This window comes from Amblyraja radiata, chromosome 15 (assembly GCF_010909765.2).
Source record: "Amblyraja radiata isolate CabotCenter1 chromosome 15, sAmbRad1.1.pri, whole genome shotgun sequence".
NCBI classification, from domain to species: domain Eukaryota; kingdom Metazoa; phylum Chordata; class Chondrichthyes; order Rajiformes; family Rajidae; genus Amblyraja; species Amblyraja radiata.
In genome coordinates, this window is record NC_045970.1 from 21,637,118 (window position 1) to 21,653,437 (window position 16,320).

Genomic DNA, 16,320 nt, shown 5'->3' on the forward strand with positions numbered 1-16,320 from the left:
TGCACATGCGCACTGCCACGGCAACTGGTCGGCGTCAGGCACTTTCTCACTTGCTTTGAATTGTGGGAGATCTGGCCGCCATTGCTGTCCGGTCGCCGTCTCGCCGCGACCGCTGAAAACCAACGCAGAATCACTCCTTGACCCTGGAGCTGGAGTAACTCCATGGAGTAACTCTTGCTTCTGGTTTCCTGGTCCTCCAAAAATATTCAAAGTGGAATTTACACTGGAGGTGGTGGAGGGCTGAACAATAGCAGCCTATTGCATTTTATCTGTTTATTTATTGTGCATATATATGGTCTATGGTATATAGACACACTGAACTTTTATCTCCTGTTCTGTATTATGTTCACATATTCTGTTGTGCTGCAGCAAGCAAGAATTTCATTGTCCTATCTGGGATATGACAATAAAACTCCCGTGACTCTTGACTTGGACTTAAGCAAAAAAGGGTTCTTGGGGAAAAAAGAGGTACCTTAAATTTAGTTGCGTCTGGTTGGGTAACTATGGTAGGGTGAAGACTATTCCATGCTTTAATTGTGCGGGGAAACTCCATGGAGCAGGCAGCAACTCTGCATAGAAGAAATTGGGTGATGTTTTGGGTAGAGACCCTTCTTTAGACTCCCTCTGGTCTTATTGTTTTTAATTTAATTTAAAGATACAATGTGGAAACAAGCCCTTCGGCCCACCGAGTCCACGCCGACCACCGATCACCCGTACACTAGTTCTATCCCACACATTAGCGGAGTAAGTCAAGAGTCAAGAGTATTTTATTTTCTCACGTCCCAGTTAGAACAATGAAATCCTTACTTGCAGCAGCACAACAGAATATATAAACATAGTACTCTGTAAACAATGTTATAAACGGGAAAACAAAATGTATATTTATATATGAATATATAACTACATAAGTGTGTGTGTGTGTGTGTGTGTGTGTGTGTGTGTGTGTGTGTGTGTGTGTGTGTGTGTGTGTGTGTGTGTGTGTGTGTGTGTGTGTGTGTGTGTGTGTGTGTGTGTGTGTGTGTGTGTGTGTGTGTGTGTGTGTGTGTGTGTGTGTAATATATATACCCACACACACACAATTTCCCTCCTGGGATTAATAAAGTTCTATCGTATAGTATTGTGTGTGTAGGAAGGAACTGCAGATGCTGGTTTAAACTGAAGATAGACACAAAAAGCTGGAGTAACTCAACAGGCCAGACAGAATCTCTGGACAAAAAGAAAATATTACGTTTTGGGTTGAGCCTGAAATAGGTTCCTGCACACCTTTGGAATGTGGAAGGAAACAAGAGCACCCGGAGAAAACCCAAACGATCAAAGGGAAAAGGAGCAAACTCCATGCAGACAGCACCCATATTCAGGATCAATTCTGGGTCTGGCACTTTTAGGCAGCAACTTTATGGCCAATGTACTGCCCCATAGTCTTGAACTGAATTAAAACATACAGTAGCTGTAAAGGGGGACATAGCGTCACTTGGAGATTTAAGACTGAAAATGGATATTTTCCTTTTTTTAGTAACCAAAGTTATCAACGTATAATTTTTTGTGTGTTGGAAAATAAAATATAGTGGCACAGCTAGTAGACTTGCTGCCTCACACGCCAGAGATCTGTGTTCTATCCTGTCTGTCTGTGTTGAATTTGCACATTCTCCCTGCAAGCGTGTGGGTTTCCTCCCACATTCCAAAGACGCATTGGCTTTGTAGGTTAACTTGTCTCTGTAAAATTGCCCCTAATGTGTAGGGAGTGGGTGAGGAAAGTGGCATAACAGAACTTGTGTGAATGGGTAGACAAAAATGCTGGAGAAACTCAGCAGGTGAGGCAGCATCTATGGAGCGAAGGAAATAGGCGACTTTTCGGATTGAGACCCTTCTTCAGATTGATGCGAGGGTGGGGGGGACGGGAAGAAGAAAGGAAGAGGCGGAGACAGCAGGCTGTGGGAGAGCTGGGAATGGGAGGGGAAGGAGGAAGAAAGCAGGAACTACCTGAAATTAGAGAAGCCAATGTTCATACCGCTGGGGTGTAAACTACCCAAGCAAATATGAGGTGCTGCTCCTCCAATATGCGGTGGGCCTCACTCTGGCCATGGAGGAGGCTCAGGACAGAAAGGTCGGATTCGGAATGGGAGGGGGAGTTGAAGTGTTGAGCCACCAGGAGATCAGGTTGGTTATTGCGAACTGTGGAGGTTTTATAGGTTGATCATACGCTGAATAATCCAACCACATTTTTGTTTGGAAGTGGAAAGAAATAATAGAAATCGCATTCATTGCAATGTGTAAAAAGAGTTGAGATACTGTATTATAATTTTGCTGCATATCATTGTGGTATATATCATGTCTTGATTGGTGAATATGTTTAGTTTGTGACTTTATTTGAAGCAGAAATAATATGTGAATGCTTCATTGAGCATAATTCCGACTGGTAACTCGCACTTCGTCCGAGCACATTATCGCACGCCGTCTTAAATGACCACCTAAATTGTTATTTGGCAACTTAAAAGCTGCCAAGGTTGCCTGGCTGACAACGGAAAAAAAATTAAGTGAGAGCCCTGCAAGGTGTATAATATTTTTGACACTGTCATAGGCCTTTCTTACATATGCTGTCACAACGCACTGTAGTCTCTAAACAACCCTTCAATAATTTTCCTCGCCCTCCATTTCAGAATAATAATGTTTTAAGCCGATAACTCGACACTAGCACTGGCAATAAAAAAATAAATAAATAGCGCGGCTTGCCAGCCCCTTATCTCATTGGCCACGCTCGGCTGCAAATCGGTGTCAATCTGGTGAACCATCTTCCTCTAGTCGTGGGGGTGGGGGATTGGGAGGGGCCTCACAAGTGGAACAGCCTAGGGCCTCTCTTCATCTAAATCCGGCCCTGCCCTGAACGCATGAAATTGTTGGTACCTTTGGGCACTCAGCGACGGATCCCTTTCAAAATGGTGGTAGCGACATCATAAAATGGATGGAAAAGTTATGCAAATTATCTCAATTTCAAAATCATCAACTGCCCCATTAACATCTGTAAAGATAAATTCAAAGTACTCATTGTCAAAGTAAACAAATCGGGGTTGTTTAGCATTTGCTGCAAAATATCTATTTAAACAAAAGATGAAAAGGCTAAAACAATATTTAAAGATTTCACTATTTTTTCTTCAAAATCTAAGGCCATGTTTTCACTCTGATTAAGTCATTGAGTTTTCTAAGATCTGTTCATGGTAAAGGTAAGTCAGTCATGATCTTGTTCGAGGCATGACATATGCCCTGCCAGGAAATGATGTGAAGTTTTAAGTTATTTTCAGTCTTTCACTGTTGTTCAGGGATGTGACGACACTGTTGGCTGGAAATACATTGCTTTGTTGAGGAGACTGTAGTACACAGTGACTATTGGCAAAACATCCATCTTAGTGTAAGCACAGACACGGTTTCTGGGATGAGTCACCACCTCATCTGCTGCATTTGACACACGTTCTAACAGTTCTGCTTTCTACAGTACGCTCAGTGCCCTCTCGCTGAATAATTAACTTTCCCTTCATTCTTCTATTTAGGGCTCAGTTACATCAAAAGATGATGTAAAGCAGCTACAGTGGAAACTATAATGGGTTCTGCTGCTCATTATCACATATAGTCAGAGATGGTTCGTGACAATGGAATAATAATTAAAGAATTGTCAAACCATTTAAGCACTAAAAGTGGCCATTCAACCCATCGAATTGTGCTGGTGCTCTGTAAGAGAAATCTAACCAGCTGCATTTACCAGCTTGGTTACCAGAGCCTACCATTTTCTTCTCCTTCAAGTGTCTGCCCAGTATTCTCTTCAAACTGAGGATTGAATCTTCTATCCCGGCCATTCAGGCATTTCAGCTATACAGCATAAAAACTGGCCTCCATCCCAGATCGCCAGTGCCGACCAGAGTGCTTAACTCAGATTTAAGTTCAGGTTGAGTGTTATGAGATAAATGAAACTTTCACTACTCGTAATTAACTTAACTTTATTTAAGCTTTAAGCAACTTATTTCTGCAATACACAAACTCAGAAACGTCTGGCAAACATGGCTGATTACGCAGGCTTTTCCCGCCCGAAATACTTCGCACATGCGCACACTCCGGAAATGTCCTGCGCATGCGCACACTCCGGAAATGTCCTGCGCATGCGCACACTCCGGAAATGTCCTGCGCATGCGCACACTCTAGAAATGTCCTGCGCATGCGCACACTCTAGAAGAGCTCCGCACATGCGCCCACTTCATTCTCCCCTCCTATTTATAAGTTGAGACGGTCAGGAGGTTTAATACGTCTTGATGACCGTCGCAGCACTGGAGCCTCAGGAGATACCGGTGTTTCATTAGCTGGGGGTAGATATATTGCTTGGTCATCAACTTCACTCATATTGTTATTTAGATTTTCAATTTTAGAATTTCTTGTAGAAGTTTCCGTAGAGGATGCTGGAAGTGTTGGAGGAAGTTCCCGATTAGTGTTATCAAGAAGTGACGGAGCTGACGGAGGAAGTTTTTGATTAGTGTTATCAGGAAGTGACGGAGCTGATGGAGAAGATGGACATAGTGCAAGGTCACGAAGTGAGACAGTTGACTGACGTCCATCCCGATACTTGATAGTTGCATAAGAAGGGTTGACATCAGTCAGTTCAACTTCATCAACAAAAGGTTCATTCTTATTTAATCGGACATAACGATGAAGCAACACAGGCCCAGGGCTCGTCAACCATGATGGCAGAGAAGTACCACTAGAAGAACGCCTTTGAAATTAAAGAACCGCTCGTGTGGAGTAGTATTGGTAGCAGTTGACAGTAGAGATCTGATGGAGTGTAATGCATCTGGTAGAACACATTCCCACTGCTGATCTGGTATATCATTTGACTTTAAAGCCAGTTTCACTGCTTTCCAAATGATTCCGTTATACCTCTCAACCTGACCATTTCCAATAGGATGATATGGTGTTGTTTTACTTGTTGCAATTCCTCTCTTAGAAAGGTAGTCCTTTAAATCTTTTGACATGAATGAGGTGCCCCTATCAGAATGTATGTAACTTGGAAATCCACAGAATGAAAACAGTTGATCTAAACATTTGATAACCATCGCAGCTGAAATATTTGGACAAGGAAAGGCAAATGGAAACTTCGAATATTCGTCAACTAAGGTAAGTATATAAAAATTTCGAGAGGAGGATGGTAAAGGCCCTTTGAAGTCAATACTAAACGTTCCATAGGTTGAGTAGCTTTGATCAATCTTCCTTCTTCAGGACGGAAGAACCTTAGTTTTAATTCAGCACAGATTCTACATGAAGCACATGTCATCTTCACATCTTCTGTAGAGAAAGGTAAGTTTTTGGAACGAACATAGTGTAACAAACGAGTGACTCCAGGATGACACAGCCCATTGTGAAGATCAGTGAGTGCAGAAGAATGAACAGAGGCACAAAATGCTCGAGTTAATGTGTCCGGAGCAACATTATCCTTACCAGGGCGGTATTCAATTGAATAACTATATGCGGATAATTCAATCCTCCATTCATGAATTTTACTGTTTTAAGCTTCGTTCGTTTCCGATTATCCAGCATAAAAGCTACTGAACGCTGATCTGTTATCAAAGTGAAGTGCTGGCGAGCAAGGAAATATCTCCATTTCCTCACTGCTTCAATAATTGCTGTAGCTTCCTTTTCGACGGATGGGTAGTGCAATTCACTACCTTGGAGAGTACGAGACATGAAAGCAACTGGTCGTCCTCCTTGATTTAATGTTGCTGATACTGCTAAATCAGAGGCATCACATTCAACAACAAAGGGGAGATCCTCATCGATGGCGTGTAACGTCGCAGATTCCAATTGTTTCTTTAAAGAAGTAAAGGCACCAATTGCTGTAGAGTCAAGGGGGAAAGATTTCGCTCTAATCAAAGGTTGAATTTTGTCAGAAAAATTTGGTATCCATTTGGCATAATATGCAAACATCCCAAGAACCCTTCGTAGAGAGTTTAATGTTGCTGGAACAGGTATCTCTTGGAGTGGGCGGAGTCTTTCTGGATCAGGCTTGATTATATCATTTCCAACCCAATAACCAAGAATATTAATCGATGATACTGATGTTATTGACTTAGCCTCATTTAATGTTAGATTTTTAGAATGTACAACATCTAAAAACCATTGTACATTTTCATCATGTTCAGTTTGGTCTTTTCCTGCAATAGTTATATTATCAAGATAAGGGAAAGTATCTTTAAGGTTTTCCTGTTCAACAAGTTTGTCCATCTCTCTCTGAAAAACAGCCACGCCATTAGTTACCCCAAAAGGAACTCTGCAGTAGTGATATAATTTCCCATTTGCTTCAAACGCAGTGTATTTCTTCTCTGATTCCTTCAGAGGAATTTGATAGTAAGCACTTTTTAAGTCAAAAGCAGAGAATATCTTATACTTAGCTAATGTATTGGTAATCTCTTCTATTCGAGGTAATGGATATGCATCAAGCTCCGTGAACTGGTTTATAGTTTGAGAGTAATCAATGCAGAGTCTCTTTCTATGTCTCTCCAAGGGGTCCTTAACCACGACAACTTGTGCCCTCCACGGGGAAGAAGTGGGTTCTATAATCCCTTCTTGTAAAAGATTAGTTACTTCTGTGTTGATAAAGTTCCTATCATCTTTACTAAAATGTCTTGATTTTGTAGCAATTGGCTTGCACTTGGAGGATAAATTAGTGAATAATGAAGGACATTCAACAGATGCAGCAGAAAGACCACACAATACTGGTGGCTTTGACAATACAAGATCAGGCATAGTTCCTTCATACATTATTTGAAGTGATTTGTGCAGTTTCTGGAAATCCTGACCTAGAATTATATCGCTACACAAATTTTTCAAAATACCAAGACATACAGATTTATAGCTAGTTTTGTTCAGAATAAAGTCTACAATACAAGATCCTATAATTTGAGTATTGAGAGTTGTCAGAGCCATCGAGATTTCTCTATTTGAAGGAATTATAGTTAGATTTAGTCGGGACACAACTTGTTCACTTATAAAACTTTCTGAACTGCCAGAATCAAGTAGTACATTAAGTGTATGGCCATTAATGGATACCGTTGTAGCTGCATGAGACAAGCTCTGAGGAAATGCAGCTGTAATTGCACATAAAGAAGGCGTGTATATGGCAGCAGTCACACTTTTAGTAGTTGCTTTGGACTTGCATACTCTAGAATAATGTCCCTTCTTGCCACAACTATTACAAGTTGCCTCTCGAGCAGGACATGTCTCTCTCTTATGAATATTACCCCCGCAAAAGTAACAGTTCCTTTTTGAATAATTATATGCTGCGGCAAGGGCACCTTTATCAGTAGAAATTGTTTCCGTTTGCTCCATATTAGTACGTGGGTGAAATTTGTTTGTAGTAGTTGCAGCAGAATACACATTAGATGAGCCATAAGCATCTGAATTTTTCTGAGCCAAGTCTAAAGAGTAAGCTTGATTGTAAGCTGACTGTAAATCCAAGGTTTTGTGTTCTAATAGTCTCTGTCGTATTAAAGGCGATGCCAAACCATTGATAAAAGAGCCTCGAATAACTTCCTGTCGATATTGATCAGCCGTAACTGCTTTGAAGGCACAGTCTTTACTAAGTCTTTGAAGTTCTTGTAAAAATTCATCAAGTGACTCACCAGGTATTTGTTTCCGAGTAGCAAGGAGGTGTCGAGCGAATATCACGTTGGGTGTCTTAACGAAGAGTTTGCTTAGTACATCAATAGCAGAGTCATAAGTTGTACATTCCTCTATGTAATCATATACATCAGAAGAGACAAAGCTTATTAATGTCTTGAGTCTGTCTGGTGCATCATTGCCACACTCATCAAAGAAGTTATTTAGTATACGAAGCCAGTGCTTCCAATTCTTTGCAGCAGCAGGTGAGTTGGGATCCAGATCCAAGCGTTGTGGTTTCAGTAGCTTCTCCATCCCAAGTCGGACTGTTTGACTTCTGAGATAAGTTGCTTAAATTGTTATGAGATAAATGAAACTTTCACTACTCGTAATTAACTTAACTTTATTTAAGCTTTAAGCAACTTATTTCTGCAATACACAAACTCAGAAACGTCTGGCAAACATGGCTGATTCCGCAGACTTTTCCCGCCCGAAATACTTCGCACATGCGCACACTCCGGAAATGTCCTGCGCATGCGTACACTCTAGAAATGTCCTGCGCATGCGCACACTCCGGAAATGTCCTGCGCATGCGTACACTCTAGAAATGTCCTGCGCATGCGCACACTCTAGAAGCGATCCGCACATGTGCACATGCGCCCACTTCATTGAGTATCGTTTGACATACAGTGAAAAGCTTTTTTTTTGCATGCTTTCTCAACAGATCCGATATACCATACTTAGATACAATCGGTTCAAACTCAAGCACAATAGATAGAACAAAGGGAAAGTTACCAAGTGCAGAATATAGCTCTCAAGATTGTAGCGCATTGTACTGCGTCAGTTCCTTAGACACAGTCCAATGCCCTTAATGGGGTAGAAGGACTGTTCAGAAGCCTGATAACAGAGCAAAGAAATACAGCATTGAAGCAGGCCTTTCAGCCCATCAATTCCATGCTGGCTTTCGATCACCCATGCTCTTGTTCTATGTCCTATACACTAGGGGCAATTTACAGAAGCCAATTAACCTGCAAACCTGCGTGTCTTTGGAATGTGGGAGGAAAGAACCCACATGGTCACAGACAACACCCATTGTCAGGATCGTACCCGGGTCTCTGACGCTGTGAGGCAGCAACTCTACTGCTCTGCAACTGTGCCACGGGGGAAGAAGCTGCTCCTGAATCTGGTGGTGCATACTTTCAAGCTTCTGTATCTTCTGTGGAGAGGAGCAGGGAGATGAAGGAATGACTGGTGTGGGACAGGTCATTGATTATGTCGGCTGCTTTTCCAGGGCAGCGTGAAGTATAGATGGAGTCAGTGGTCCGTGTGATGGAACTTGGCTACATCCACAACTCTCTGCAATTCCTTGTGGTCTTGTGCAGAGTAATTCCCAAGCCAAGCTGTGAAGCAACCCGACACCTTGACAGATGAAGGCAAGCCTGCCAAAAATCTGCTTCACCATCCTCTATACCTGTGTCACTTTCAAGGAACTTTGTATCTGTACCCTGAGTCTGACAGTTCTACTTCATTCCCCAGGGAACCACCATTTCATATGTAAGTCCTGCCTTGGTTTGTCTTACCAAATGCAACACCTCATATTTATCTGAATTATACTTCATCTGCCAAAGGGAAGTTTTCATTGAGGTCCATAAAATTGTGAGGCACCACAACAGGATGCAAAAGTAGGACATCGTTTCTTCAGATGCAAGACTAATAATTGGGAATATAGATATAAATGAAATGGTGAAAGGACAAGAGAGGGGATTTGAAGAATTGCAGAGCTCTGCTCTACCACCCTCTGTGTCCATTTTCAGGAACTATCCATAATAACCTTCGATACCTTTTAAGAAGTTATACCATTTAAATTAAGTAATGCCATTTAAAACATTTTTTAATACATTTTATAACTAACTGCAATTGTAATAAATTAATTCTCATTAATCACCTTACATTTATTTACAAGATTAAACCACACACCATTCCAACTGTATTAATATCAGGTATTGAGAAACTAATTCAACGTGACATCTTACCATTAGTACCTTATAAACATAGATACTAAACTCAATAACGGGTTAAAAATCTTGCAACCAATTTGTGTATAAAGGATGTTTTCGTCCATAATTCTGATACCTACATTCACTTAAATCTGTAAGTAATGAAAATTTATTTCATAGCACAAACAATTTCATTGACAACATTAAAAAATTGGAAATGTCTAAAGCTGTAAAGAAGAGAAATGGATCTGCCATGAAGTATTTCTCCATTTTCAATATTCTCGTGAGTAAATAGGAAAATATTGAAACTTTCATTTGTTTTTATTTTGATGGGGTCCTAAGCAATTCGAAAGTAATTTTCAAAGAAAAGTGGATTTGTGATAATAGCACATTCAAAGGGAATGACCATAAAAAAAAAAAACACATGGCATTTCCCTTATGCACTGTTCAAAGATGCAAGGTTACAATGATGAGTAATCCCTTGCAATTCCTTCAGGACATTTTTTTCCTCAAGGTAAAATTATAGCTATTACCTCGTCTTCCACTCTTTGGCCCGGCATATAAATCAGTGCATTTATATGCAGTGAAGGTACTGACCCATATCTCATAATATTATGGTGCTGTGGCAATACATTAACTAGAAATGACTTATACCAGTGCATTTCATTTGGATTTACCGAGGTATTAATAGGCACGTGAAAATACTTTGCTGTATATTAATAGGATGAGCAACATTTCTGAGTTTTGAAATTTGGATACCAGTCTAAGATTAGTCTACATTTTGGGGTGAAAACCATGCTGTAGTATTTCCAAAAATAAGGTACATGCTAAACCAAGTATAGTGTATCTGAATTGAATGAGGAGCACCATTCTGTAGGTGCTCGGACTGCATTTCTGTAAATCGGGTGCCAATTTTCCTACATACGCTGCATCTGCTCTGAGAGTGCAGATGCATGGAAATAGCTCAGAAGTGTCCTCAGCAATGTGAAAGATTAATTTACCAGGATTAATTCAAGGTCTCACTTGCCGCGCCACTTCCACTTCATCTGCCAGCGGACAGGAAATTGATGATTCGTGCACCATTCATGCAGAGGGTCACAAGTTCGAATCCGACTATGGCAGCTGAGGAATTTAAATTAAAAGAATCAAATTAATCTGGACATTGGGTTTTCTTTCATGCCAACTTTCCCCCTTATATCTTGAATGTTTCTAAAGAAGAAGTCATTTTGTTCAGCCTTCATATCAAATCAGGATATTTGTCCCCTGGTCTACACTTGTCTGCATCTGGTTATATTTCATTTTCACCCATCGCCAATGTATATTCTACCTGAAGGTATAACCTCAAGATATGTGTACTTGTACTGTGGAAAGTCTATTGTAAAATGTACTCATTGTACGTGATTAACACCCACTCCCACTACCTGGTTGTGAGCTGGACCAAGACTGAGCAATGCACATTTGTAGCTTTTCATATAAATATCGACCATTTAACTATATTAGTGTTGGCAATTGTAGCAATTTGATGTGGGCTACAATGATAAAGATACTTATTCCCCTATCATGGTGTGCAAAATGTTCTGTTCCACAACAAAGTACATTTAAGACTTCCTGGAGATGTACTATAATATAAATTAACACTTTGGCACCTAGTTAGTAATAACATCTGTAAAATACACAAATGAACTATTTAGATTTTTAGATTTATCTGTTTCAGTATTGGTATTATATCTATACCAGGTCCATCGTGGTATCAAAGGTTTAGTGCAAGATAAACAAGGGAGAGGCATTCCAAATGCTGTCATATCAGTTGAAGGCATTAATCATGATGTTACAACAGGTAAGAAAATATATTTCTTCTTTAAGCACAAGTGCCAAAGTAGGCACAAAATTCCATAAATGTATGCAAGAAATATTGGGTAGGATTCTCTGCTTTGCAATGAGATGACAGCAGAGATTTCATATCATTTCAAACACCATGAGAGGTAATTAGTTGTTAGTAAGAATGGTCAACCCATTCAAATCAATACTTTTCCAAAGTATCCCTCCCAAACAGTGATTTGTTGCCTTAGTATCAAGGCCGCACATCAGTGGAGCTGCACACTAAATCTCGTTGCACTGACGTGCAATGACAATAAAAGATCTATTATTATTATTATTATTAGATGACTTTACAGGGAAAGGCTGTCAGATCTTCAGCTGGCAGTTTCGGTTGGGAAAGCCACAAAGGTTTTCCTGGTAAATCCCAACTTAAAGACCAATGTATTTTATTGATGGCATAGAACACTGATTTACATTTACATTAAATTTCTGCATCTTAACAGCTAGCCCCACCTGGACACCCTGTACCTTCCTTTGCGCCACCTATCCCTCTGAGAAGGGGAGAATAACATTTCATCTTAATGTTTTTCAGTAGCATTGACTTTCTAAGGGAATAATCTGAAATTACAAGAAACTGAAATCTTGAAACTGAAATTAAAACCTTCTGCAATAATGTCATATATTTCAAAGCAAATTAAGTATTTTCCTTATTAACATACACTAAGTATGAAATGCAAGACGAAATAAATGAAAATGGGAGAAAATCAGATCAAGTAAAATGTCCTCACATGATTATAATAAACCTACTACATATGATCTAAATATAAAGATTAAGTTAATTAAGTTCAATTAAGTTAATTTTTGTGTATATTTGAAATCTAGTTAATTGACATCGTATTGCTTTTTCTATATATTTCAGATTTCAAATCCAATTCACAAGTATTGCTTCATGTTTATTTATTGATATGCATATTTAAAACCATGATAATTAGCATGCATTGTTACGTTATGATTAAACTCTATAGAAAATAAACCCAGTAATTCACATCTTTAATTTATAAACTGAATTTGCCAAATAAAAGCTGAAGCAAAATACAGTCCCAACATGCAGCGCCTTACAGCGCTGGCAGTGCCGGAGACCCAGGTTTGATCCCGACTATGGGTGCTGTCTGTATGGAGATTGTATGTTCTCCCCGTGACCGCATTAGTTTTCTCTGAGATCTTCGGTTTCCTCCCACACTCTAAAGACATACAGGTCTGTAGGTGAATTGGCTTGGTATAAGTGTAAATTGTCCCTAGGGTGTGTAGGTAAGATAGTGTTAATGTGCGGGGATCGCTGGTCGGTGCGGACTCAGTGGGCCGAAGGGTCTGTTTCTGCACTGTGTCTCTAACTAAAGTAAACTAAACACCAGCAAGGTGCTTTAGCAGTCAGTGGACAATATAAATGGGCAAGCTGAAGGTTTGAACTGCTGCCATTTCAAACATTATTTAACAAATTGCAATCTAAAAAGAAATGTAACTTCCAGTATTGCAAATGATTTTTGAGAGGAATCAAATAAATATTGGGTTGCCAGTCAAGTGGCATCTGTCTTCCTACTGAAGGCTTGTCACAATCTAGGAGCAGTATGACAGGTGAAGGTTGTGGTGTGCTAAATGAGTGCAGCTTTTAATGTTGTGGATGCATCTTTGTTGCAGCTGGTGATGGGGACTATTGGCGACTCTTAAACCCAGGCGAGTACAAAGTCATTGCCAAGGCTGAAGGTTACTCGAGTGCAACCCGAAACTGTGAAGTGGGATACGACATGGGGGCAACTCCATGTCATTTTATTTTGGCCAGGACAAACCTGGCAAGAATCAAGGAGATAATGGAGAAATTTGGGAAGCAGCCAATCAACCTGTCACGTAAACGGTTTAGGCGGATTCGGCACAGACGCCGCCAGTTGTAGGAACTCCTCTCGTGGACAAACTTACCAAGAGATAGACTTTCTAAAATATCACGTTACAAGATGTTTTATACAACATAACGCATTCTGCTAAAATACAAGGTGCATTCTGTGTTTGTACTATCTGCGGACACCACATCCCGTTTCCTATTTCAATACAGGTCCACAACTGATTATCTGGCAACTGGTAGTCCGGCGCCTCCTTTAATCCATAAAAAATCCCCCCCACCCCCGGAAATCTCCCCGAAAACGTGGCGCCTAGGCCTGGTGATGCGGACGATCTCAACCTTATCGGGACTTCCGTGCCGATCGGCGGGTTGAATCTTCCGGCTGCAGCCAGGGCTCTGGAGCTCCGGCCCGGCAGATGCGATCCCATAGCCAACTTCCACGGCCAACTTTGTATGCCGATATCTTGACCCTTCTAAGGCCGTGACCTCTGTTGGTCCAGCAAAACCGATAATCCAGAAAGGCTCTGGAATTAAGGGTGCCAGAAAATTAGTGGTGTGCCTGTACAACATTTGTAACTTTTACACTATTCAGCACTTTTCTGCACGACTTAATTTGAAAATCTGCCACACCACTCCATACACACTGAGGACATTTTATTTGAAGAAGGGTCTAAGGGCCTTGACCGGAAACATCACCCATTCCTTCTCTCCAGGGATGCTGCCTGTCCCGATGAGTTACTCCAGCATTTTGTGTCTATCTTCGGCTTAAACCAGCATCTGCAGTTTCTTCCAACACTTCCAGGACATTTTAATTATGAGGTTTGGTAACATTGGCCACCTCTAACAGAGACTATATTGATTTTACTCATTTATCAAACAAGGTTGCCCTTTTAATTGTTTTCCAAATACCAGAAGGATTCGGTTTATAAAGGAATAGAAACAAATGTAATCGGTACGCAGGAAAAGAGCAGCTGACCTAACAAACCTGCTGTACTGTGATCAACATGGCCGAATATTTCCTCCCTTCCCTAACTAATCCAAAGACATTACAGTGTCAGCAGCCACATCATCATGTGGGAAAGGTTAACACAAAAGGTTATAACAAAACTTGAGGAAAAAATTCTGTTCCAGCTCACTCAAATGTGGAACTTTATCTACAAAGATACTTCCCTACTATATGATTCAATCTTTACCACAGTATGAAAATAGCCCTACATCCGTTCCATCAGTTAGCAAGAGTGAATACCCACCATGTCAGTGTATTCCAGAGACTCACGGCTCAGGGGAAAAGAAAGACTGCCTTTTATAGTTTAAGCTCGTAACTCCTGCTCCTCCCAATTATCTGCCAACATACAATCTTTTATACCCCTCTCAGTCTTTGCTCCTCTAAACTAAATGTAACAATATCATTGGGTCTAATTATGTTCCTTAATAATCATCCTTATTGCCATCCTCCAAACCTTTATCATGGTATCTGTCTCAATCCTTATTCTGGGGTCAAAGTGGGCACAGTATTCTACAATGTCAAAATGGTGTCCTTTGACATACTAAATTATTCTATTAATTCAACAAAATAGCACGCTAATTTTAAACTGTGGTCTCTCTATTTTACTCACGAGCATTCAGTAATTGTGCATAATTGCATTAAGATGTCTTGCAGCCTTTTTCTGTATTACCTCCTGCAAATGATGCATGGATTATGTTTAACTTTGTGTTTATCTAAATTAAACACCACTTGGCAATGCATGGTCTAATTCTCGAAAACATTGAAATCCTTTGGATTGGATTGCCCTCTTTGATACAATATCCACCCTTGCACAGATATTGGTATTATCTGCATTCCATGCTCCTAACAATGACATGGAACTGGACTTAATACCAATCTCTGGGGAGATGCCACTAGGAACACATCTCTAAATTGATTCACATCAGATAAATACAACCTTTTGGCTGCAGGATTGAAGCCAATTTCTAATTTGATGTAAATATGTTTACTGATACCATCTTGTGCAGTTGCAGAATGTGAAGTATTTAAAACCTTTGTCAAAAAGGTCAATTTTTCAATCTATCCAAGTTATCAGCAGGTGGTGTCTAAATTATGTCTAAAAACATTGTAACTTGCAGTGGAGAACATCCTGAGTGATATTTTCTTCACCATTAGCACAAGTGTGATTGAGAAAAAATGATGAGAAGGAGTCCCTTTCCTTGCCTTCCATTAACCAAGTTCCCAGTCTCTGAGAATGTGAGTTGTTCATAGTGAATCAGTGATGAACAGCAACAATGAATCAAGCCCAAAATGGTTACCATTTTGTGTGATTTTGATTTGCATTGGCATTATGAAAAATGAGAGTACAGAAACAGGCCTTAAAGGGCCTGTCCCACTTAAGCTATTTTTTAGGCGACTGCCGGTGACTAGGCTGGTGCCACATGGTCGCCGGGGTGTTGCCTGTATGGTCGTGAGTAGTCTCCTCAGACGCCCAAAGAGTCGTAGTCTTTCTGGTCGCCACTGGATTTTCAACATGAACAAAATTTTTGGTGACAGTGGGTTGACGTAGCTTGACTTCTCCTGACGTAGGTGCTGTCGTAGGTTGTCGCCAGGTGACTTAGGTTTTCGACGGTGCTGACCGGTAAATTCCATTGGCGATTGCCTATGTCAACCTACATCAACCGGCGTCAGGTACCGGCGACTGAATTGTCTTCAGTTGTCTTCAGTTGTCGCCGACAGGGTCGTAGCTTGTCGTAGCTTGTCATAGATGGACGTAGGTTGACTTTGGTTGTCGCAGGTTGTCATAGGTGTGGTAATAGGTGGACGTCCTAATGGGTCGCCGGTTGTCGGTAGCTTGCTGTAGCTTGACGTCGACTAGGTGGTAGGTTGTTGTAGCTTGTCGTAGACATTGTCGTAATGGGGTCCAGTTGCCGGTTTTTCGGCGACCTGCTACGTCTATGACAGTTGCCATCAGTTGCCTAAAAATTCGCCGAAGTGGG

General features: G+C 40.7%; 1 protein-coding gene across 1 annotated transcript in view; it reads left to right on the forward strand.

Moving 5' to 3' along the window:
- cpxm2 (carboxypeptidase X, M14 family member 2) overlaps positions 1-15,081 on the forward strand; it is a 160,629-nt gene extending 145,548 nt beyond the window's left edge. The window contains exons 13-14 of the mRNA XM_033033761.1: positions 11,364-11,463; positions 13,140-15,081. Of these exons, the coding sequence (XP_032889652.1) occupies positions 11,364-11,463; positions 13,140-13,390 (351 nt within the window). The 3' untranslated portion in view covers positions 13,391-15,081. The remainder of the gene's footprint in view (positions 1-11,363; positions 11,464-13,139) is intronic.
- The last annotated feature ends 1,239 nt before the right edge of the window (positions 15,082-16,320 follow it).